At 42.3% G+C, this 25861-nt stretch overlaps 1 protein-coding gene across 6 annotated transcripts in view; it reads right to left on the bottom strand.

The window, feature by feature from the left end:
* Window positions 1–25861, bottom strand: part of LOC123350278 — a 117786-nt gene that overhangs the window by 22149 nt on the left and 69776 nt on the right. For 5 of the 6 annotated variants that reach the window (XM_044988771.1, XM_044988775.1, XM_044988772.1 and 2 more), the window contains 8 exons: window positions 25367–25387; window positions 23327–23392; window positions 17575–17595; window positions 15122–15187; window positions 10758–10778; window positions 8182–8247; window positions 2259–2279; window positions 180–200 (listed from right to left, as the gene is read on the bottom strand). In XM_044988771.1, coding sequence (XP_044844706.1) covers window positions 180–200; window positions 2259–2279; window positions 8182–8247; window positions 10758–10778; window positions 15122–15187; window positions 17575–17595; window positions 23327–23392; window positions 25367–25387 — 303 coding nt within the window. The remainder of the gene's footprint in view (window positions 1–179; window positions 201–2258; window positions 2280–8181; window positions 8248–10757; window positions 10779–15121; window positions 15188–17574; window positions 17596–23326; window positions 23393–25366; window positions 25388–25861) is intronic. The other variant, XM_044988773.1, reaches the window with a different exon arrangement.

Genomic DNA, 25861 nt, shown 5'->3' with positions numbered 1-25861 from the left:
CTTTTAATCTTGGAGAATACATACAAGTAGTGGGTGAGTCTATTTAATTTCTACAATGTACGAGCAGTACTGCTCAGAACTAACAAGTGTTCATATATGTTACTGAGAAAATTAGCCAAGTAATCTGCTCTATCAAAAAGAGGAGTAGAGCACATGGAAGAAAAAGGCCAAAGACTTACTTATTCTCTTTTCCAATTCTCCTAAAAAAGAAAACAATATATATTTAAAGATAACAATAGCACCTTTTGTAATAATATGGCCAAGAACAAAGGTAACTAATAGTAAAAATATCAAAAGCTATATTTATTGGAGAATAGCTGTGAGGTGAGCAAGTGACACAATAAACATCATACTGTCTAAGCCCAGAAGGAAACACTATCATCATCTATTACATGGGCCAGAGAGCTTCCCCAAATAATTCATGTTTGCATTAGAGCAGTACTTTTAGAAAAAAATTCCAGTGATGGAGGATCCACCACAACCCCTTGGAAAATGGTAACAATGGCTAATCACCCTGACTCTTGAAAATTTACACCTTATTTCTAGTCTGACTTTCCTAGTTTCAGTTTCCAGCCATTGGATTTTGCAAGACCATTCTCTGCTAGACTAAAGAGCCCATTATCACATATATGTTCTCTATCTACGTACGTCTAGAGTGTAATCAAATCACCCCTTTTCTTTGGTGAGCTAAATAGTTTGAGCTCTTTGAGTCTATCACTCTAACACATGTTATCTAATCCTTTAATCATTCTGGTGCTCTTCTATGAACCCTCTCCAGTTTGACAACTTCTTTCTTATGGGCTTGGCTACACTTACAAATTTGCAGCGCTGCAGCAGGGTGTGAAAACACACCCTCTCCAGCGCTGCAAATTGCGGCGCTGCAAACCGCCAGTGTGGTCAAAGCCCCAGCGCTGGCGCTTTGACTACACTTAGCGCTTCAAAGCGCTGCCACGGCAGCGCTTTGAAGTGTAAGTGTAGCCAAAGCCTCAGTTGGGGACACCGGAACCGCACCCAGTATTCCAGCAACAGAGCCAAATACAGAGCTAATAAACCCCCTAGAGTCCTAATTAACATCATCCCCGTGCCCTCTGGTTTGGGGCATAGCGAACACTTTCCTACTGAAGGGCTTCTGTGAGCTCCAGTGAAAGGGGTACCCTTTTTCTCAGACAGAAATTGCACTTACAGGCAGGCCCCACCAATCAGCTCCTCCCCCTCCCCCTCAGCGCCTCCTGCTCATCACTGATCAGCTTTTCTGGAGAAGGCAGAAGGCTCTGTGTGTTTTGGGGGGAACACCAGAGGGAAGAGCTGGAACGAGGGTGGGGCACTCTTGGGATGGGGGGAACAGGGCAGGAAGAGGCAGAGTGAGATCAGGTAAGGGTGGGGCCTTAAGGGAAGGGGGTTAGGAAAGGCAGGGCCTGGGGCAGAGAGGTTGTCAAGCACCCCTGAGGAAATCAAAAAGTTGGTGCCTGTGCCTACACTACCCCCACGTGATTAGGTAACTGAATCAAAACTTAACAATGTCTCCTTCATTTTGAAGTGAAAAATCATAAAATTCCTTTTCAACTTGGAAGAAGTAGGAACTTTTGAATTGACTAAGATGCTTTTGCTTCTTTCTTGTTTTTTTTTCATCCAAAAAGTTTTTTTTCCACCTGAAATAGCCACATTCTCATGGAAAGTTTCTGCCAATAACTGCCTCTCATAGGGAATAATCCGGACCAGAAGTGTCTAGGTTCTATTTCCTCCTCTAGCACACATTCCTGTGTCAATATTAGCATTTCCTTTGCAGGGAAATTGTCAAAGAGCCTGCACTGGATGCTCTACACAGGATGTGGTTTCCCCGTTTGGGGGAAGCTCTTTGCAGAGGACAATTCTCTCTCCATCCCTGAGGCACAGGGTGGAGTGTTTGCATGGCCTCCGTGACTATAAGGTCAGGCACAGCACTAGAAACTCGGTCCTGCCACACACCCCAGCCAGAGCTTCTTCATTGAATGAATATGTTCCGTTCCTATAGCACGTGGATGTTTTTCATATCATACCCGACAACCCTTGAACCCCTGCCGCTCTGACTTTCTTTGCAAAGTGAGGTCTCAGCTCGATAACATACCACGATTCCAGAGTAATCTACACAGACCCTCCACTTCCAATAACCACAGGGCATGCAATGATGTTCCTTCTGCAGCTGAAATTGTTGGAACCAATAAGGGCACACATAGTTTGCTCAGTCAACTGTAAGTATTGAGTAAAATAGGCAAACTCACCCATTTGCTCCTGGAGTTGTTCTGCAAAAGAACAATGGGGAGGAGAAGAAAACAGTTCAGTGTATGTCCATTGACTTATTAATTGAAGAGGGTGAATGAGATCCTTTCTTTGTTGATTAGCATAAATAGTGGCCATGGGTAGTGAGCTAGCTATTCAATCCGTGGGCTAGCCCCATTCCTATCACACTACATAGTAGATAGAGAAGATTATATTCTTGCTTTAATCAATTTAAGAAAAAGTTTCATGGTCACAACTAATGAGCAAAAGCGGAATATGACACACTACGCTCCACTGCTAATATAGGTTCTGTTATGAAAGGAGCAGTAACACCATTTACATGATGAGCTGAATTCCATTTACTTATTTCAATGCAGAGTCCTTTCAGTGTGTACATTGTCTTTCATAATGTATCTTTGTAAGTGTGTTATGGTTCCTGGAGAATACAAACCAGTAGTGGTTGAGTTTATTTTAATTTCTACAATGTATGAGCAGCACTGCTCAGAACCAGCCAATGCTCATATACATTATTGAGAAAACGAGCCAAGTAATATCTTTATCAAAAGAGGAGTAGAGCGCACAGAAGAATCCAAACCAGTAGTGGGTGAGTCTTTATACATTTCAACACACAGTCTTGATTGAAAAATTTCCAGTGATGCAGCATCCACCACAATCCCTGGTAAATTGTTGTAATGTATAATAACCCTCACTCTTAAAATGTATGCTTTATTTCTCGTGTAACTTTCCTACTTTCAATTTCCAACCACTGGATTTTGCTAGACCATTCTCTGCTAGGCTAAAAAGCCCATTATCAAATATTTGTTCTCGATCTACATACATATAGAGTGCAATCAAGTCAGCCCTTCTCTGTGGTCCGCTAAACAGATTGAGCTCTTTGAGTCTATCACTATAACACAGTATTTAATCTTTTAATCATTCTGGTGCTCTTCTGTGAACCCTCTCCTGTTTGGCAACTTCTTTCTTCAGTTGGGGACACCAGGACTGCACACACTATTTGAGCAATAGCGCCAAATACAGAGCTGATATAACCTCTATAGTCCTCATTAAGATCATCATCATGCCCTCTGGCCTGGGGCCCAGCAAAAATTTTCCTACTGAAGGGCTTGTGTGCGCTCCAGTGAAAGGGGTATAGCTTTGCTGAAACAGAAATCGCACTCACCGGCAGGCCCCACCAATCAGCTCCATTTCCTCCACCCCAGTGCCTCCTGATCACCACTGATCAGCTCTTCTGCAGAGGGCAGGAGGCAATGGGTGCGGGGAGGAACTGGGGAAACGAGAGGCGGAATGAGGACAGGGTGCTCTAGGGAGAGGGGGTGGAATGGGGAGGGAAGAGGCAGAGTGGGCGCAGGAAAATGTGGGGCAGGGGAGGGGCCTTGAGGGAAGGGGTATAGTGGGGCCAGGCCTGGGGCAGAGAGGTGGTCAAGCATCCACGAGGAAATCAAAAATTTGGCACCTGTGCCTACACTGCTCACACATGATTGTGTAACTGAATAAAACCTTAACAACGTCTCCTTTATTCTGAAGTGAAAAATCAGAATGTTCCATTTTAATAAGGAGGAAATAGAAACTTTTGACTCTACTGAGATGCTTTTTCTTCTTTCTTGTTCTGTTTTTCATCCAAAAAGTTTTTTTCTACCTCAAATAGGAACATTCCCATGGAAAGTTTCTGCCAACACCTTGCTCTCACAGCGAATACACTGGTCCGGAAGAGAGAATATCTAGGCTCTATTTCCTGCTCTAGCAAACATTCCTTTGTCATTTTCAGCACTTCCTTTGCAGGGGGATTGTCAAAGAGTCTGCACTGGGTGCTCTGCACAGCATATGGGTTCCCAGTTTGGGGAAAGCTATTCTGGAAGGAAAATTCTCCCTCCATCCTTGAGGCACAGGGTGGAGTGTCTGCATGGCCTCTGTCATAAACAGATAGTTAAGGGTTAATGTCTCTTTTACCTGTAAAAGGTTAAGAAGCTCAGTAAACCTGGCTGACACCCGACCAGACGACAAATAAGGGGAAAAGATATTTTCAAATCTTGTTGGAGGGAAGTCTTTTGTTTGTGCTCTTTGTTTGTGCTCTTAGCTCTTGGGACTAAGAGGGACCAGACATCAATCCAGGCTCTCCAGATCTTTCTGAATCAGTCTCTCATGTTTCAAACTTGTAAGTAAAAGCCAGGCAAGGCGTGTTAGTCTTATTTTTGTTTTCTCAACTTGTAAATGTTCCTTTTTGCTGAGAGGATTTTACCTCTGTTTGCTGTAACTTTGAACCTAAGGCTAGAAGGGGTTCCTCTGGGCTATATGAATCGGATTACCCTATCAAGTATTTTCCATCATGATTTTACAGACATAATTTTTACCTTTCTTTCTTTAATTAAAAGCTTTCTTTTTAAGAACCTGATTGATTTTTTTCCTTGTGTTAAGATCCAAGGGGATTGGATCTGGACTCACCAGGAATTGGTGGGGGAAGGGAGGGGGGATGGTTAAATTCTCCTTGTGTTAAGATCCAAGGGGTTGGATCGGTATTCACCAGGAACTTGGTGAAAAAGCCTCTCAAGGCTGCCCAGGGAGGGGAAGGTTTTGGGGGGACAGAAAGTGATCCAGACACTGAAATTTCTGGATGGTGGCAGTGTTACCAGATCTAAGCTAGTAATTAAGCTTAGAAGTGTCCATGCAGGTCCCCATGTCTGTACCCTAAAGTTCAGAGTGGGGGAGGAACCTTGACAGCCTCAGTAACAACAAGCTCAGGCACACCACTGGCAACTCGGTCCTGCCACACTCCCCAGCCAGAGCTTTTTCATTCAATGGATATGTTCAGTTCCTGTAGTGCATGGATGTTTTTTCTCACATGCCCAACTGCCATTGAACCCCTTCCCCTCTGACTTCCTCCAAGCAGGTTCTTCCTCCCCACCACTGATCAGGTGTTCTGCAAAGGGCAGGAGGTGCTGGGGGAGAATAGTTGGGGAAGGAGAGGAAGAATGAGGGTAGGGTACTCATAGGGGATGGGATGTAATAGGGCAGGAAGAGGCAGAGTGGGAATGGGAATAGGAGGGGCAGGGGTGGGGCCTTGGGGAAAGAGGTATAGAAGGGGCAACATGTTGCCAAAGGATGTAGTGAGGGATAAAAATATAATGGGGTTAAAAAAAAGAATAAGATAAGTTGATGGAGGATAACTCCTTCAATGGCTATTAGCCAAGAAGGTCACGGATGCAAGCCAGTGCTCTGGGTGTCCCTAAGCCTCTGTCTATCTGAAGCTGGGACTGGATGTCAGGAAATGGATCATTAGATAAATTGCCCTGTTCTGTCTATTCCCTCTCATGCATCAGGCACCGGCCACTGTCAGAAGACAGGATACTGGGCTGGATGAATTATTGGACTGACAAAGTATGGATGTTCTTACATTGCTTCCCTAGAGCCTTTATTCTCTATCCTCAGTAAAGTTCCCTGTGTTCTACTGTTATATTTGAGCGTGGCCTTTCATTTGTTGGGACTTGTACAAATGTATTGTACTAGTGTATTGTTTTGTTCATGTGCTGGATTATATTTCTTGTAAATAGATAAGTAACTTTAGTCATTTAGAAAATATTATGTTCTTCAGATTGCTCTCCTTTCCTTCCTAGAGGAGGATGTAGCCTAAAGGATTAATCTGCTTCCTTGCATAGATATATCTTTTCTCATAAATTTAATATTTGATTTATGGTAATAGATTTATAGATTTTAATTAAAATAAGTTTAGCTGTAATGCAGGAGACCTACAGGGGCAAAACCTGTTTGTTAAGCTAAGGCAAAGTTAGCATATCTATATTAAGACCTTTTTCCCCAGAAAGTAATGTTAACCTACATCTTCTTACCTAAATAGATAAGTACCCACGCCTATGTCTAAGACCTTTTACCTAGACCAATAGACAATGAATAGACAATGGTATAGGGGGTTGATCCGAGTAGTACCTACAGACTTAACAGGTACACCACAAGGGAACTTATGTGCGTACGTACATGTCATCAATACCCACATACATACTAGCCTATGGGGTAAGTGTATCCTAACATTTCTGTGGATGAGGAATGAAATTTGGGTATAAGCGGAAGGATTTCCAGCACTTGTGCCCTATAAAAGAAGTGACCCACCTCGCTATCTTATCTTCATCTTCAATTATCAGTGATATCCATCCACGATGGCTATTAATTATGAGTAGGCTGGACTCATTTTCTTTTCAAATTTAAGCTTCAAGGGGACTAGGCCAAGCTTTGTTTCCCTAAACTTTTGTTCTTAGTTTTATTTATTAGGTTTTAATTTTACATTTAAATTGGATACGTAAACTCCAAGTTAGCTTTGACAGCTCTTTGCATTAGTTTCCTCTGCACACCTCTGTAAGAGGTAAGAAACTGGAACAGTCAGAGGCAAGGTCCTGTGTCTTTCAACACCAGGCTATCAAGACAGGGTGGGAGCACATTAACCAAACTTTTGCAGCACATAATATCGTATCTTTTTGACTGGCTGAAATGTAACCCTTGCTGATGGATTAACGGGTATATAGGAAATCTTACATTCTTCAGAATGTTCTTCTTTCTTTCCTAGGGGAGGAGAAGCAAACAAACTCAAAGAAGATCAATTTTAAGGAGGTTTTTGATATGTAAACAAGATGTGAAAGAATACACTTGTCTACCTCAAAGCAAGTTCTCTCTTGAGGGGTCCCAGAGGAACCATGAAATGGTCAACCACACTTATACAAGGAAAGAAGCCCTCAGATCTCACTCGTTGCAGAGCAATTCTAGCTTTCTCAGTGACACCACAGAGAAAGAAGAGACAAGAAGAAAAAGGTGTGCTCATTTTTTTTTTTGCAAAAAAGAAAGAGTTAGATTAGGCTTATGTTAATAGTCACACCTGCTTCTGTGAAGTACTGAGCATCCTCAATTCATATTTGACCAAATTAAAAAATCTTATTCAGGGGTAACTCAGAAAAAATTCTCAAAAAGTGTAGATCGTTCTCGGAAAACATCCACTCAATGTGCATCAGCAGTCAAAAACACTAACAGAATGTTATGAAACATAAGGAAAGAGATAGATAATAAAACAGAAAATAACATAATGCCACTATATAAATCCTTGGTACTCCCACACCTTGAATACTATGTGCAGTTATGGATACCTCATCTAAAAAAAATTATGTTAGAAATGGGAAAAGTATATAAAAGGGCAACAAAAATGATTAAGAGTATGGAACGGCTCCCATACCAGATATTTAGAAAACTAGGATTTTCAGCTTGGAAAATAGATGACAAAGGGGGAATATGAGAGATCTATGAACTCATGAATGCTGTGGAGGAAAAGAAAAGGAAAAATTGAACTATTATTATCCAATTCACATAACACAAGAATTAGGGGTTATTTGATTAATTTAATAGGCTTAAAACAATACACAGTCAACCCATGGAACCCATTGCTAGGGGATATTAAAATTTGCTAATTGCATTTGAAATATCTTGAACATCATAAATTAGCCGCCTTCAGTGAGGTTCATATGGACACATATTTGGATCCAGTACTTTTGCTATCAGGAAATTTGACCTGCATTGTGTTCTCGCTGCTACTGTCAGTCAGCTTCTCCATTGTTTCTTTCAAGTAATAGTAACCTCATTCACTTGCAATATGACAATTTTTTCATTGATTCCAAGAACAAAAAAGAACATTGTGATCATCTAGTCTGATCATCTCTAGAACACAGGCCAGAGAACTACCCCAAAATAATTTTTAGAGCAGAGTTTAAAAGACAAAAAATCCATTCTTGATTTAGAAATCACCAGGATTGAAGACAGCACCCCAACCCTTAATAAATTGTTCCAGTGGTTAAACACCCTCACTATTAAAAATGTACACCTTTTCCAAATTAAACAAAAAAAAATAAGTTAACTTACTTTTCCATTTTCCAAAAACTATGATGACGGTCACACCGTTAGGCAGGAATAAACAGATTACGTAACCTAGGGAAAGATAGAACATCTTACTGTCACCAAAAGGACAAGCATCCGACGAAGTGGGTATTCACCCACGAAAGCTCATCCTCGAAAATGTCTGTTAGTCTAACACAAGACTCTTTGCTGCTTTTACAGATCCAGACTAACACGGCTACCCCTCTGATACTTATCACCAAAATGTAGCCTCAAACATGGGAGTTACTTCTAAGTGTTACAGTTTTGGACTTAAATAATGATGAACTTTTGATGGGCTATTAACAGTGATGGGCTATGAACAATGATGGGACATGAGGAGATGTCCCTGCCAGGATATGTGGACTCTACCTAAGGGTCCCTAGTCTGGTTTAACCTGTTCCTCCCCACTGTTCAAAGACAGAGTGAAATAGGCTCCACTAGGAATTTTTTGTTATTTTAAGTGCTCAATAAGAGCCAAAATCACGTGTGGTGGGACAGCGTTTCTGCCAACCCTGCTAAGAGCTGACAGTCACTAAGAATTGGGTGGACTCTCAAGAAACTGACCTGCAGAGGTCACAGCAGAGAGGCAGGTGGCAGAAGGTGACCGGTGACTGGAACAAGTGGGGAAGGAATAATGGCTGGAAGGGCGGCCAGCAGGGGAGAAACTGCGGCTGGCAGGGAGGGCAGTAGGGAGGACCAGTGACTGGTGGGGCAGCCAGCCAGAGCAAGTGCTCAGATGGCGGAGCAAGCAAGGTGCCTTCTTCCCTGGATGGGAGGGTAACTTACACAGATGCACCTCTGAAACCTGGGTCCCCACCAGAGGCAATCACTGTTAGTGGGATATGATGAAGGAGCAGGGAGGGGCACAGAAAAGGAAGTTTTGGTTGTAGAAGTCAAGAACAGGAGGCAAAAGACTCTGCCCCGCAAACTCTGGGGTGGGTGTCCTGCTCACAATTTTATCTTTATCAAACCTGCTTGTGGCATTTTCCCCAGTTAATGTTGGATGACTTCCCTCCATTCATTAATAGTTTCTTTGCTACACTCAGACTCTGTGTTTGTGAATGGGGAAGTATTGTCTCTGAAGCCAGTTTTCTGTTGTATCCTTGAAAAGGAACCCCTAGATATTGAACCCAGCCCTGGCTGCTGCCAGCTCCACCTGGCAGAAGGGTTACAATAGAATCAATATGAGCCATGTTGCTGATCTCCTCTTCCTACTGAGTGTCTCTTACATGCTTCAGTGAGCCACAGCCAAACTAAACCCCTCCACACTAAGTTTATTTTGCCCCCACAAAGGAGGAGGGTTCAGCTGACTGCCATGCTGTGGCCTTTCACCAGGATGTCAGAAAGCCCTTTAGCTGGTCCTGGGATCCATACAGCTGCAAATGCTGGAGGGACGGGTGTGGGGGAAGTGGGGATAACACACATTGCTCCCCTTCCTACCCCCTCTGATTGCACAGACTGGACAATATCGCACAAAATAACCTTTAATAGGTAACTACCTTCCTGCCTGGCACTTACACAATCAAAGTTTGAGACATAATCACTGAGTCTTTGTTTCATTTTCAGAAATCATAAGGAAGACAATAGGTAAGTCTGTGCCTTATTTCTCTTATATATAGTCTGGTCAATACACACAAATTTTGTATAGTGGAAAGTGGAAGAATTTATTTTTAAACTTCTCAGCTCTTTCTGCCTTTCATGATCCCTTTTCCAGGCTTCACAAGAGCATCTCTGAATAGTTGCTTTTCTATTCTGGCATTTTTAAATGAACACCTCCATGCTGTTCATTATCCTCTAGAAATGTAACTCTCCAGAAAACAAATACTGTATGAAAGCAAATGTACTTATGAAAAGGACTGCACATGGAAACAGAAAATGGAACATCATTCATTACATAAATAATATTGTTACAATATTAATAGCTGATGCCCATATTAGGAGAGTTGGATTGTGTCCTATTGAGCTTTTTTCTATTTAATTGTGAGTATGAAGGTTCTTGTCAAAATTATTCAAAAAATGTTGGGCTCTAATCTCTCTTCCAATCTTCTATATGGGGGGGGAGGGCATATGACTAAATGGCTGACGAAGGCTCCTTGCTGAAAAGTTTTCATTCAAGACATTGCACCTATTTCCACTATTGAACATTTCTGCATAATGAGCCCAGACCTGTAGTGGGGAAGGGAAGTGAGTTGCAGAACCACACTGGCCACTGAAAACTTCCATTGGGGATTGCGATTTAAGGGGTGAACAGTTCCTCCTTGAGATCCCAGGCATGGAGAGGACAAAGCAATCTCAGCACCCTGATGCAAGAGATGAGGGATGCCAGGAATCTGCTCTGGAATAGAGTGTCCTTGTATACAAAGCCCAAGACTCATGAGTATGAGGCCTCATTTCCCATCAAACTTGGGCTCTATGGCCACTTTATCCTCTGCTTTTTGATGTGAGAACTCTCGGGATACCAAGGACACATCCCTGGGAGGGACCGTGCCTACCACACATCCCTCACTGGGAAAATGCCAGGCTCTTCCCCCTTCAAACTGCAGGCACCGGAGAAAACTTACATTCATTCTCCCACTGTTGATCTGGAAAAAAAAAAGACTTCATTATATTCACTGAATGATCTTACGAGGAGCCTAATCTTGCTCCTTCTCATGTAAATATTTGTATTGATTTCATTTGGAGAAGAACTGGGCCCTTGATTACATAATTATAATTCTCTGGCAAGAGCACAATCTGGTACTCCATCAAATGTGTGATGGTAAAGTTAATATTTTCCCCTTGGTTTTGTCCTATGAAAAAGGCACAAGGGTTTGCACAGGTGATTCTGTCCCAGAAGAGAGAGGCCTCAAGGAAGACACAGGAAACCTCTCCCTCAAACATGTGACAGTGATATAAAATCAGTGCAGTATTAGGGCCAGATCCAAATGCACTTCAGTGGATTCTGAATCAGTCACTTGACATGAGATTCACAGATGAATGTAGTCATCTCAATGCCTCGTTAGGTGCCTAAGTCCAGCACTGAAGCATCACTGACATTGTCAAAGCCAAATCTCAATTACCAATAACCCTGTAAGTGACTGAAGTCCCCATGGTTTCACTTTTGCTCTGTTGGAGCTTGGAGCTTGTAGAGCAACACCACAGCCTGAAGAGTTTGTACTCAACTCCCGCTCCACACCAAAGTTGGGACTTTGAACTATTGTGGGGTGTTGTGTGTGACTGAGGAGTGCCACTCCTGCAAAGACCAGCAATCAAAGGGAAGAAAACCAACCCGGGGGCAGCTACCTAGAGCCAGCTGGGACCTCCCTAAACCTCCAGACCAGGGAGCCAGGAGAGGACCAAAAAGGTGATTGTGAGAAAGGCTCCTGAAGAGGGATGGGTGGAGGGTTAGGCACAAGGGATAGATATGGAATCGGGTATCCGTATCCAATGAATTCCAACACCCACTTCTCTGAGGTGAAATTCTGCCATGTTGGGTAGAATGTGGTCAGATGATCAGCAAACTGATAGATAGTTTCTGATAGTGGTAGCACATGGTCTAGGTGGCAGTGTCTCAGGGACTCAACCAAGTTCTCAAAACTGCGGTTTTGAGGTAGGTGGGTGAGATGTAGATGACTGTGGTGGGGGCTGTATAGGTTTAGAAGGAGGTCTCTGTTATCTCCACTGCAGATCATAGTGTCATTGAGCTAGAAGGAAAGCCAGTAGTGCAGAGCTTCGGGTAGGTGATGTCTTTTCTTCTGTGCTGTGTATAAATGTTTAGTGATCTCTATGTTGCTTTTGAATCTTTTAGGGAATGGAGGGATTCATCAATCCAGTGGGCAAAATAGTCTGGAGATTTTGAATGGCAGATCCTCTACTGTATGAGTGTATTGTGTTGTTGATGTGGTGAGTTACATTTCTTGTAAACAGATAAGTAGCATTAGTCATTCTCCCAAGAGACACCATCCCTGTGTCCCAAGCCCAAACAGGAGTCACGTTGGGTGAAGGCACCAGGCGCTGAAATAAAGAACCCAGGAACCAATACATCCCAGGAGGGAAGACAAGCCACTTCAATTAGCAAGCAGCAGGGAGGATTCGTAAGCCACATGGGGGTGGCGGAAAGGGGGTACATGAAACACAATGTTGGTATTTCCTTTGGAGAGCTGTCTCTGCAGCAGGGAAAGCTGAAGGATCCTCTGACTCCTGTGAGGCACAACAAAATTGGCAGGGAGTAAGGGAATGCAGGGGATGGGGAATTCCGCTGCTGCCAGTGACAGACGGATTTGATTCTGACCCAGGCTGCAATCAGGCAGAGGAAGCCCACCCTTTTAAGGGAGCTGAGAGCCCTAGTAAAACGAAAATACACCCATTATTCATATGTTCATCAAAAAGGGAAGACAAATTTTTGTTTAAACTGTCCAGAAGAAAAAACAAAATAACTGCATTTGAGGAAAGGCAGTGACTGAGCACTTGGAACTCCAACTGTGATTATTTCACTAAATAATGAGGAACTGATAATAGTAGAGTTTTATAATGGAAAGTCCATATCCTCTTTCTCTAGAAAGGTGACGGTCATATGAGCTGTGATGTCTAATAGTTTTAAGATCAGTGAATGACTGTACTCAATAGAAATATGTGGAAATACACTTCTCTTATCTAATCTAGCTCTCAGTGTTCATAGCACTGAAAGAAAGGCAGGCAGAAGTTCAAGATAGTATAGTTCAGCCCAATCTAATTCCCACTGAAATCAATGGAAGCAATCATACCTTTATCCAGTTAACTGCTGTTGGAATAGCAAAAGACATTTCAAGCTTCATACTCCCCTATAGTGGCTCTTGGCGCATGAAATAATGAACCATATTTTCAATGATCTATCTTTGTGCCTGGGTGAAATGTGCCCCTTGCTGACGGTTTAACGCGTATATAGGAAATGTTACACTCTTTCTTTTTCTTTCTTTCTTTCTTTCTTTCTTTCTTTCTTTCTTTCTTTCTTTCTTTCTTTCTTTCTTTCTTTCTTTCCTTGAGGAGGATGTAGCCTAAAGGATTAATCTGCTTGCTTGCATAGATATATCTTTTCTTATAAGTTTAAGTAGTTGAAGTATTGTAATAGGTTTATAGATTTACATTAAAATAAGTTTAGCTGTAACGCAAGAGACCTACAAGCCAAAACCCTGTATTTTTAAGGTAAGGGAAAATTAGCATATCTATATTAAGACCTTTTTACCCAGAAACTAAAGTTAACCTACATCTTGTTACCTAAATAGATAAGTATCAACACGTATGTCTAAGACTTTTTACCTAGACCAATATACAATGAAGATGGCACAGGGGTGTTATCAAAGTTGTACCCAGAGACTTAAAAGGTACACCACAAGGAAACGTATGAGTGTACATACATGTCATCAATACCCACATACATACCAGCCTATGGGGTAAGTGTACCCTAATAATTCTGTGGATGAGGAATGAAATTTGGGCGTAAGAGGAAGGATTTCTGGCACTTGTGCCCTATAAAAGAAGTGGCCCACATCACTATCTTATCTTCATCTTCAACTAACTATCAATGCTATCCATCCACGATGGCTATTAACTATGAGTAGGCCATATTTATTTTCTTTTCAAACTTGAAGTTCCAAGGGGATTAGGCTAAGCTTTGTTTCCCTAAACTTTTGTTCTTAGTTTTATTTATTAGGTTTTAAATATAAGTTCATAAGTAAACTCCAAGTTAGCTTTGATACCTCTTTGCATTAGTTTCCAAAAGGTGAGAAACTGAAATGGCCAGAGGCGAGGTCCTGTGTCTTTCAACACCAGATTATCAAGACAGGGTGGGAGTATATTAACCAAAGTTTTGCAGCACATAATATTGTATTATCATCTGTATCTCTTGAATAGCAGCAGTACAATTGTTACTTTGTAATTCTGACTATTTTACCATTTGCTTATTATTTCATTGATTTTAATAAATAGTCTATATGACTATATCTGTCTCAGTGTGAGCGTCCTGTAATACCCACAAGGGTCCGTTGTAAATTCTGTAGAGCTTGATTCGGGATAAGAGTTTTTATTTTCTCATCAAAGAGATTGGCGAGCCTGAAACGCATACTAATTAATATTAATAATTAAATATTATTAATATTAGTAATTAAATAATTTAACAATAAATTAAATTGATAAATTAAATCAATATTATAAACACACCCTAGATCAGGCTACAAGGAGAAGCAAAGAAACTCAAGGAAGCTCAATTTTAAGGAGGTTTTTGATATGTAAACAAGATGTGTAAGAATACACTTGTCTACCTTACAGCAAGATCTCTCTTGAGGGCTCCCAGATGAACCATGAAATGGTCAATATTATTTACCCATTCACATAACACAAGAACTAGGACTTACTTCATTAAATTTATAGGTATAAAACAAACAAACAAAAGGAAGTACTCTTCACACAACACACAGTCAACACGTGGAACTGATTGCTAGGGGATATTAAAATTCACGAATTGGATTTTAAACGTATTGAACATCGTACATTAGCCACCTTTAGTGAGGTTTATGTGGACACATATTTGGATCCATTACTTTTGCTGTCACTAAATTTGACCTGCATTGTGCTCTCTCTGCAGCAGTCAGTCAGCTTCTCCATTGTTTATGTCAAGAAAAATTAACCTCATTCACTTGCAATATGACAGTTCTCACATCGATTCCAAAGGTAAAAGAGACCATTGTGATCATCTAGTCTGATCACCTCAACAACACAGGCCAGAGAACTGCCCCAAAAGAATCCCTAGAGCAGAATTAAAAAAAAAACAAAATCCAATCTTGATTTAGAAGTTGCGAGGTTTGGAGACACCACCCCTACCCTTGATAAATTGTACCAATGGTAAATCATCTTCACTATTAAAAAAGTACACCTCAAACAAATTAAACAAAAGAAAATAAAGTTAACTTACTTTTGCATTTTCCAAGAAAAACAATGACGGTCACAGCAATACATAGCAATAAACAGATTAAGGCACCTACGGAAAGATGGAACATGTTACTATCACCACCATCCAGCCTCAAACATGGGAATTATTTCTAAGGGTTACAGTTTTAGACCTAAACAATGACAAACTTTTGATGGGCTATGAACAATGATGGGATATAAAGAGATGTGCCTGCCAGGAGATGTGGACCCTACCTAAAGGTCCCTAGTCTGGTATAACTTGCTTCTCCCCACTATTCAAAAATAGGGCAAAATAGGCTCCACTAGGAATCTTTTGTTATTTTAAGCGCTTAATAAGAGCCGGAGTCATGTGTGGTGGGACAACGTTTCTGCCAAGCCTGCTAAGAGGTAAAAGTCACTAAGAGCTGACAGTCACTAAGAGTTGGGTGGACTCTTAAGACACTGACCTGCAGAGGTCACAGCACAAAGGCAGGTGGCAGGAGGAGACCGGTGACTGGAACAAGGATGAGGAATAATGGTTGGTAGGCGGCCAGCGGGGGAGAAACCGAGATTGGCAGGGAGGGCAATAGCGAGGACCAGCGACTGGTGGGGCAGCCAGCCAGAGCAAGTACTCAGATGGTGGAGCAAGCAAGGTGCCTTCTTCCCCAGATGAGCGGGTAACTCACACAGATGCACCTTTGAACCCTGGGTACTCACCAAGGGCTATCACTGTGAGTGGGATATGGTGCACTTAAAAGGAAGTTTTGGTTGTAGAACTCAGGAACAGGAGGCAGAAGATTCTGCCCCATGCACTCTGGTGTGGGTGTCCTGCTCACAGCTTTATATTTGTAAATCCTGCTTGTGGCATTTTCCCCAATTAATTTGGATGACTTCCCTTCTTTCATTAAAAGTTTCTTTCTTACACTCAGAATCTCTGTTTGTGAATGGAGAAGTATTGCCTCTCAAGCCAGTTTTCTGTTGTATCGTTGAAAAGGAACCCCTAGATATTGAATCCACCCCTGGCTGCTGCCAGCTCCACCTGGCAGAAGGGTTACAATAGAATCAATATGAGCCATGTTGGTGATCTCCTCTTCCTGCTGAGTATCTCTTACATGCTCCAGTTCACCTCAGCCAAACTAAACCTCTCCATACTAAATTTTTTTTCCCATATAAAAGAGGAGGGTTCAGCTGACTGCCATGCTGTGGCCTTTCACCAGGATGTCAGAAAGCCCTTTAGCTGGTCCTGGGATCCATACAACTGCAAATGCTGGAGGGACGGGTGTGGGGGAAGTGGGGATAACGCACATTGCTCACCTTCCTACTCCCATCTGATTGCACAGACAGGACAATACCACACATAATAATCTTTAATAGGTAACTACCTTCCTGCCTGGCCCTTATACAATCGAAGTTTGAGACATAATCACTGAGTGTTTGTTCGATTTTCAGAAAACTTATAGAAGACAATAGGTAAGTCTGTGTCTTATTTTTCTTATATATAATCTGGTCAATACACACAAATTTTGTACAGTGGAAAGTGGAAGAATTTATTTTTGATCTTTGCTGCTCTCTCCTGCCTTTCATGATCCCTTTTTCCTGGCTTCACAAGAGCATCTCTGAATAGTTGCTAGATCTGGAGAGTTGCTTTTCTATTCTGGTATTTTTAAATGAACACCTCCATGCTGTTCAATATCCTCTAGAAATGTAACTCTCCAGAAAAAAAAATATTATATGAAAAGAAATATACATATGAAAGGACTCACATTGAAACAGAAAATTGAACATCATTCATTACATATATGATATTGTTACAATATTAATAGCTGATGCCCATATTAGGAGAGTTGGATTGTGTCCAATTGAGCTTTTTTCTATTTAACTGTGATTATGAAGGTTCTTGCCAAAATTGCTTAAAAAGGTTGGGCTCCAATCTCTCTTCTAATCTTCAGGGGTGGGGGTGGGGAATGGGCATATGACTAGCCTCATAGACTGAATGGCTGGGGAAGGCTCTTTGCTGAAAAGTTTTCATTCAAGACATTGCACCTATTTCCATTATCGAACATTTCTGTGTGATGGGCCCAGACCTGTAGTGGGGAAGGGAAGTGATTTGCAGAACCACACTGCACACAGAAAACCTCCACTGGGGATTGAGATTTAAGGGGTGAACAGTTCCTCCTTGTGATCCCAGGCATGGAGAGGACAAAGCAATCTCAGCACCCTGCTGCAAGAGATGAGGGATGCCAGGAAGCTGCTCTGGAACAGAGTGTCCTTGTATACAAAGCCCAAGACTTACGAGTAAAAGGCCTCATTTCCCTCAACTTTGGGTTCTGTGGCCGCTTTACTCTCTAGTTTGTGATGTGAGAACTCTCGGGATACCAAGGACACATCCCTGGGAGAGACCCTGCCTACCACACATCCCTCACTGGGGAAATGCCAGGCTCTTCCCCCTTCAAACTGCAGCCATCGGAGAAAACTTACATTTGTCTTCCCACAGTTTATCTGGAAAAAAGAAAATACAAACACTTTCAATAAATTCACAGTATGATCTGATAAGGAGCCTAATTCTGCTCCTTCTCATGTAAATCTTTGTATTGATTTCACTGGGAGAAGAACCAGGCCCTTGATTACATAATTATAATTCTCTGGCAACAGCACAACTTGATATATCATCAAATGTGTGATTGTAAAGTTTACTTTTCCCCATTGGTTTTGTCCGATTAAAAAGGCGGAAGGGTTTGCGCATCAGATTCTGTCCCAGAAGGGAGAGGCCTCAAGGAAGACACAGGAAACTTCTCCTTCATACATGTGACAGTGATTTAAAATCAGTGCAGGCCTAGGGCCAGATCCAAATTCACTGAAGTCAATGGGAAACTTTCCATTCACTTCAGTGGATTCTGAATCAGTCACTTGACACCAGATTCACAGAAGAACGTAGCCATCTCAGTGCCTCTTTAGGTGCCTAAGTCCAGCATGGAAGCATCACTGACATTCTCAAAGCCAAATCTCAACAATCAACTAACCCTCTAAGTGACTGAAGACCCCATGGTTTCATTTTTGCTCTGTTGGAGCTGGGAGAGGAACACCAAAGCCTGAAGAGTCTGTGGTCAACTCCCACTCCACACCAAAATTGGGACTTTGAATTATTTTGGTGTATACTGTGTGACTGGGGAGTGCCAGCCCTGCAGAGACCAGCAATCAAAGGGAAGAAAACCAACCCAGGCGGCAATTCGGCGCGCTGCCTGGGGACAAAACAACAGGAACTGCTGCCCCTTGCAAATTGCCGCCCCAAGCACCAGCTTGGAATGCTGGTGCCTGGAGCTGGCCCTGATTACAACTAACCCTGTAAGTGACCAACCCAGGGGCAGCTACCTAGAGCCAGCTGGGACCTCCCTAAATCTCCAGACCAGGGAGCCAGGAGAGGACCTAAAAGGTGTTTGTGAGAAAGGCTCCTGAAGAGCGATGGGTGGAGGGATAGGCAGGAGGGATAGATATTGAATCAGGTGTCAGTTGCTGATAAATCCTCTACTGCGGCCTTCACTTTCTTCAGAAATTCCAATAGCCACGTACTCCATCTCATGACCACTGATGTTCCTATTGACACATATTCATAATAGGAAATTCTGAATTATAGAGTTGTCATTGAGAGATCTATCCTGTTCCAGTCTTTATCACAGGGGGTCATTTTGGAATGATGTTGTCTCCCCTTTCATTCATCACATTGACCACCAGAGAGTTTGGTGTGGGATGTGAAAATAAGAAGTCCATGTCCATTGCATTAGCAGATGTTGGGCGGTTGGGGTTGGCATCACTGCGTCATCTGGTGAAGATATTGAGAAGTTGGTGGCAAGTGAAGTTTCCGCCTCTAGTCTCTCCTCCTGCTCCTCAAAAGGTTCTCCTTTAGGTTCAGGAGATCTGGATGCAGACAAAGATGAGGCATGTCTAGGTCTCTACCTCTGACTAACCAGACTGCCAATCTCTCTGTCTCATGCCTTTGTCAATGTCTATCTAGTGCCGCACCCCCCCCCCACCAGCCCTCAGTTTTTTCTCTACCACCTGGTTCATAAATTGATCTCAGATGTAGAGGCGAGAAGGAGTACCCACTGAGTCACCATCTTGAACAGACTCAGTTACTACATAGAGTGAGTAACCATCTCTTCTTCTTTGAGGAGTGTCTCTGTGGGTGCTCCACTTCAGGTGATTGTCAAGCAGCGTCCCACGGTGGATGGAAGGGGCTTTGGAGTTGCCTGGGTAGTTGACAATAATGCAGTAAGTCCTACCAATGCATCCGATCTTGAGCTCTTATCTAATGTTTTGTAAGTGTGTTTGCGGATTCTCAGGTGGCCATTCTACATATACCTTTGGATGATAAGAGAAAGGCTACTGAGATTGATAATGACCTGGTTGAGTCGGTTGGGATCCCTGGTGGGAGTTGAATATCCTCCTGTTGTAGCAAAGGTGGATCCATCCAGAAATCCATTTACACAGTCACTGCTCGAAAATGGTGAAACCTTTAGATCTTTCCAAAGTTGAAGTAAAAAGTCTTGGTGACTATCTGCAGGTCTTGGTTCTCTCAAAGTGAAACGCTAGTGAGTGTCTGATGTCCAGAGTATATCCTATTTAGTCCTGTTTGCTCCCATGAAGCTTTGGGAAGATGGTTTAGTTGGTTCAATTGGAAAGAGGAGGATATAGTGGGCACAAATTTAGTTTGATGTCAAATATTTGCTCCTCATGTACTTAATTATAGCATGTGATCAACTCACCCATTTTCTTTGTGTAGCAAAATCGATTGAGCTCCTGAAGTCTATCACTTCAAAATATGTTTTCTTATCTTTTAATCGTTTCCTTCTTCACTTGGGGATATCAGAACTGGACACGGTATTCCAATGGCGAAGACAAAGACAGAGCTAATGTAACCTTCATAGTCCTACTTAAGATCATCCCCATGCCCTCTGGCCCACGGCCTACTGAACCCATTCTTACTGAAGAGGTTTTGAGAGGTTCAAGGAAAAGGGTACAGCCATGCTGAGACAGAAATTGCACCTGTTCAGAGTACAGACAATGTGTGTCTGGCTGGCCCTGTCATGGCACAGGAATGGTAGGTGGGTTCTTGAATGATATCAGCCTGGGGAACAGAAGGTGGGATTGTATATAAAGGTATTAATGGCTTTTCCTGGAGTTTCCAGGCATGCAGGGGGACAGCACTCTCAAAATCCTGCTGCCAGGGGCACAGGCATCCAGGAAACTGTTCTGGTAGAAAGACACAAGACCTCTGAGCATCCAAGGGGATGCTCTGGCCTTTCAATTTCAAGAGTTCCCTCTCAGGGCACTGAATGAAACCCCACAGAGATGTTTAAGACTGACCATGATTTGCTGGGTGCAACCTAGAGCTGGTTGCTATATCCCTCTCCACCCCAGCGCCTCCTGTCTGCCACAGATCAGCTCTTCTGCAGATGACAGGAGGTGCTGGGGGGAGCAGCAGGGGAAGGAGGAGGCAGAAAGAGGGTGGGGCGCTCTTGGGAGAGGGGGTGCAATGGGGCAGGGAGAAGCGGTGTGGGAGCGGGAAGAGGTGGGACAGGGGTGGGCCTTGGGGGAAGGGGTTACGAAGGGGCAATATGTTGCCAAAGGATGTAGTGAGGGACCAAAATATAATGGGGTTAAAAAAAATAAGATAAGTTTATGGAGGATAGCTCCTTCAATGTCTAGTAGCCAAGAAGGTCACAGATTCAAGCCAGTGCTCTGGGTGTCCCTAAGCCTCTGTCTATCTGAAGCTGGGACTGGATCATTAGATAAATTGCCCTGTTCTGTTCATTCCCTCTGATGCATCAGGCACCGACCACTGTCAGAAGACAGGATACTGGGCTGGATGGATTATTGGACTGACACAGTATGGATGTTCTTACGTTGTCTCCCTACAGCCTTTGTTCTCTGTCCCCAGTAAAGTTCCCTGTGTTCTACTATTATTTTTGAGTGTGGCCATGCATTTGTTGGGATTTGTATTAGTGTATTCTGTTGTCCATGTTATGAGACAAATTTCTTGTAAATAGATAAGTAACATTAGTCATTTAGGAAATATTACGTTCTTCGGAATGCTCTTCCTTCCTTCCTAGAGGAGGATGTAGCCTAAAGGTTTAATCTAATAGCTTGCATAGATATATCTTTTCTCATAAATTTAATATTTGATTTATTGTAATAGGTTTATAGATTTAGATTAAAACAAGTTTAGCTGTAACGCAAGAGACCTACAGTCCAAAAACCTGCATGTTAAGCTAAGGCAAAGTTTGCATATCCATATTAAGACCTTTTGATCCAGAAAATAAAGTTAACCTACATCTTCTTACCTAAATAGATAAGTACCCACAACTATGTCTAAGACCTTGTACCTAGACCAATAGACAGTGAAGAATGGCATAAGGGGTTGATCCGAGTCATACCCACAGACTTAACAAATACACCACAAAGGAACTTATTTGTGTACGTACATGTCATCAATACCCACATACATACTAGCCTATGGGGTAAGTTTACCCTAACATTTCTGTGGATGAGGAATGAAATTTGGGCATAAGAGGAAGGATTTCCAGCACGTGTGCCATATGAAAGAGGTGACCCACTTCACTATCTTATCTTCATCTTCAACTAACTGTCAATGCTATCCTTCCACGATGGCTACTAACTATGAGTAGGCCGGACTCATTTTCTTTTCAAACTTTAAGTTCCAAGGGGACTAGGCTAAGCTTTGTTTCCCTAAACTTTTGTTCTTAGTTTTATTTATTAGGTTTTAATTTTACATTTAAGTTGGATAAGTAAACTCCAAGTTAGCTTTGACAGCTCTTTGCATTAGTTTCCTCTGCATGAACGAATACATTGTCAACCTCACAGCAAGTTCTCCTTTGAGGGGTCCCAGATGAAATGGTCAACCACACTTGTTGTATTCATGAGAGCAGCAGATGAGGATCCTAGAGGCTATGAAATAACCAAATAGCTGCCTCTGAAGCAGGCAAGAAGGCCTCAGATCTCACTCGTTGCAGAGCAATTCTAGCTTTCCCAGCCACAACACAGAGAAAGAAGAGATGAAAATAAAAAGGTGTGCAAAATATATTTTTTCAAAAAATAAAGAGTTAGATTAGGTAGGTAGGTTATGTTAATAATTTTGTGAGTCACTGCCTGCTTCTGTGAAGAACTGAGCATCCTCAATTCATATGTGGCCAAATCCATAAATCTTATTCAGGTGTAACTCATAAAATTCTCAAAAGTGTAGATAGTTCTCGGAAAACTTCCGCTCAATGTACATCAGCAGTCAAAAACGCTAACAGAATGTAAGGAATCATAAGGAAAGAGATAGATAATAAAACAGAAAATAACATAATGCCACTATATAAATCCTTGGTACTCCCACACCTTGAATACTATGTGCAGTTATGGATACCTCATCTAAAAAAATGTTAGAATTGGGAAAATATAGAGAAGGGCAACAAAAATGATTAAGGGTATGGAACAGCTCCCATATGAGAAGAGATTTAAAAGACTAGCACTTTTGAGCTTGTAAAAGCGAAGCGAAAGGGGGAACATGACAGAGATCTATGAAATCATGAATGCTGTCGAGGAAGAGAAAAGGGAAAAGGGAACTATTATTTTCCCATTCACATAACACAAGAACTAGGGGTTACTTGATTTAATTAATGGCTTAAAACAAACAAAAAACTGAAAAAACAAAAGAAAGGACTTTTCACAGAACACACAGTCAACCCGTGGAACTCATTGCTGGGGGAATATTCAAATTCGCTAATTGCATTTTAAACATCTTGAAAATCATAAATGAGCCTCCTTCAGTGAGGTTCATGTGGACACACGTTTGGATCCAGTACTTTTGCTATCAGTAAATTTGACCAGCATTGTGTTCTCTCTGCTGCTGTCAGTCAGCTTCTCCACTGTTTCTTTCATGTAATAGTAACCTCATTCACTTACAATATGACAGTTCTCACATTGATTCCAAGGCCAAAAGAGACAATTGTGATCATCTAGTCTGATCAACTTTAGAACACAGGCCAGAGAACTGCCCCAAAATAATTCTTAGAGCAGACTTTAAAAGAAAAAAAAAATCTAATCTTGATTTAGAAATTGCAAGGTTTGGAGACAGTACCTAACCCTTGATAAATTGTTCCAAATCACCCTCACTATTAAAAAGGTACACCTTTTCCAAATTAAACAAAAGAAAATTAAGTTAACTTACTTTTGCATTTTAGGAGAACCAGGAAGACGGACACACCATTAGGTAGCAATAAACAGAATACATTACCTATGGAAAGATAGAACATCTTACTATCACCATCATGTGGCCTCAAACATGGGAAGTATTTCTAAGTGTTACAGTTTTGGACCTAAACAATGATGAACTTTTGATGGGCTATGAACAGATGTCTCTGCTAGGAGATGTGGACCCTACCGAACGGTCCCTAGACTGGTTTAACTTGTTTCTCCCCACTATTCAAAGACATAGCAAAATAGGCTACACTAGTAATCTTTTGTTATTTTAAGTGCTCAATAAGAGCCAAAATCACGTGTGGTGGGACAGCGTTTCTGCCAACCCTGCTAAGAGCTGACAGTCACTAAGACTTGGGTGGACTCTCAAGACACTGACCAGTAGAGGTCAAAGCAGAAGGGCAGGTGGCAGAAGGTGACCGGTGACTGGAACAAGTAGGGGAGGAATAATGGCTGGTAGGGCGGCCAGCAGGGGAAAAACTGCGGCTGGCAGGGAGGGCAGTAGGGAGGACCAGTGACTGGTGGGGCAGCCAGCCAGAGCAAGTTCATAGATGGCGGAGCAAGCAAGGTGCCTTCTTCCCCACATGAGTGGGTAACTCACACAGATGCACCTCTGAACCCTGCGTTCTCACCAAGGGCTATCACTGTGAGTGAGATGTGGTGAAGGAGCAGGGAGGGGCACAGAAAAGGAAGTTTTGGTTGTAGAACTCAAGAACAGGAGGTAGAAGACTCTGCCCCATGCACTCTGGGGTGGGTGTCCTGCTCACAATTTTATCTTTATCAAACCTGCTTGTGCCATTTCCCCAATTAATGTTGGATGATTTCCCTCCTTTTATTAAAAGTTTCTTTCTTACACTCAGACTCTGTGTTTGCAAATGAGGAAGTATTGCCTCTCAAGCCCGTTTTCTGTTGTATCCTTGAAAAGGAACCCCTAGATATTGAACTCAGCCCTGGCTGATGCCAGCTCAACCTAGCAGAAGGGTTACAATAGAATCAATATAAGCCGTGTTGGTGATCTCTTCTACCTGCTGAGTGTCTTTTAGTGCACCTCAGCCAAACTAAACCCCTCCACACTAAGTTTGCTTGTTCCCAAATGAAAGAGGAGAGTTCAGCTGACTGCCATGCTGTGGCCTTTCACCAGGATGTCAGAAAGCCCTTTAGCTGGTCCTGGGATCCATACAGCTGCAAATGCTGGAGGGACTGGTGTGTGGGAAGTGGGGATAATGCACATTGCTCCCCTCCCTACCACCTCTGATTGCACAGACAGGACAATACAGTACATCTTTAACCTTCAATAGGTTCCTTCCAATACCAATACCTTCCTGCCTGGCCCTTACATAATTAAAGTTTCAATCTTATCACTTGGCATTTGTTTCATTTTCAGAAAACTTAGAGAAGACAATAGGTAAGTCTGTGTCTTATTTCTCTTATATATAGTCTGGTACATACACACAAATTTTGTACAGTGCAAAGCGGAAGAATTTATTTTTGATGGGATGGGCATATGACTAATCTCATAGATTGAAAAGCTGGTGAAGGCTCTTTACTGAAAAGTTTTTATTCAAGACATTGCATCTATTTCCACTATCAAAAATTTCTGTGTAATGGGCCCAGACCAGTAATATGGAAGAGAAGTGAGTTGCAGAACCACACTGCCCACAGAAAACCTCCAGTGTGGATTGCGATTTAAGGGGTGAACAGTTCCTCTTTGAGATCCCAGGCATGGAAATGGTCAAAGCACTCTCAGCAGCCTGCTGCCTGAGATGAAGGATGCCAGGAAACTGCTCTGGAACAGAGTGTCCTTGTATACAAAGCCCAAGACTCACGAGTAAAAGGCCTCATTTCCCTCAACCTTGGGCTCTGTGGCCGCTTTACTCTCTGTTTTGTGATGTGAGAACTCTCGGGATACCAAGGACACATCCCTGAGAGGGACCCTGCCTACCACACATCTCTCACTGGGGAAATGCCAGGCTCTTCCCCCTTCAAAGTGCAGCCATCAGAGAAAACTTACATTCATTCTCCCACTGTTGATCTGGAAAAAAAACAAAACACAAAGACTTTTCTTTATATTCACTGTATGATCTGATGAGGAACCTAATCCTACTCCTGCTCATGTAAATCTTTTTATTGATTTCATTAGGAGAAGAAAAGGGCCCTTGATTACATAATTATAATTCTCTGGCAAGAACACAACCTGCTACTCCCTCAAATGTGTGATGGTAAAGTTAACGTTTTCCTTGGTTTTGTGCTATGAAAAATGCACTAGGGTTTGAGCATGTGATACTGTCCCAGAAGAGAGAGGCCTCAAGGAAAACACAGGAAACCTCTCCCTCATACATGTGACAGTGATATAAAATCAGTGCAGTATTAGTTCCAGATCCAAATGCACTTCAGTGGATTCTGAATCAGTCTCTTGACACCAGAGTCACAGCAGAATGTAGCCATCTCAGTGCCTACATCCAGTGTTGAAGCATCACTGACATTCTCAAAGACAAATCTCAATTAC

The sequence above is a fragment of the Mauremys mutica genome, chromosome 15, assembly GCF_020497125.1.
Source record: "Mauremys mutica isolate MM-2020 ecotype Southern chromosome 15, ASM2049712v1, whole genome shotgun sequence".
Taxonomy (NCBI): Eukaryota; Metazoa; Chordata; order Testudines; family Geoemydidae; genus Mauremys; species Mauremys mutica.
The sequence above is the reverse complement of the archived record's forward strand: the minus strand, read 5'-3'. Positions and strand labels throughout refer to the sequence as shown.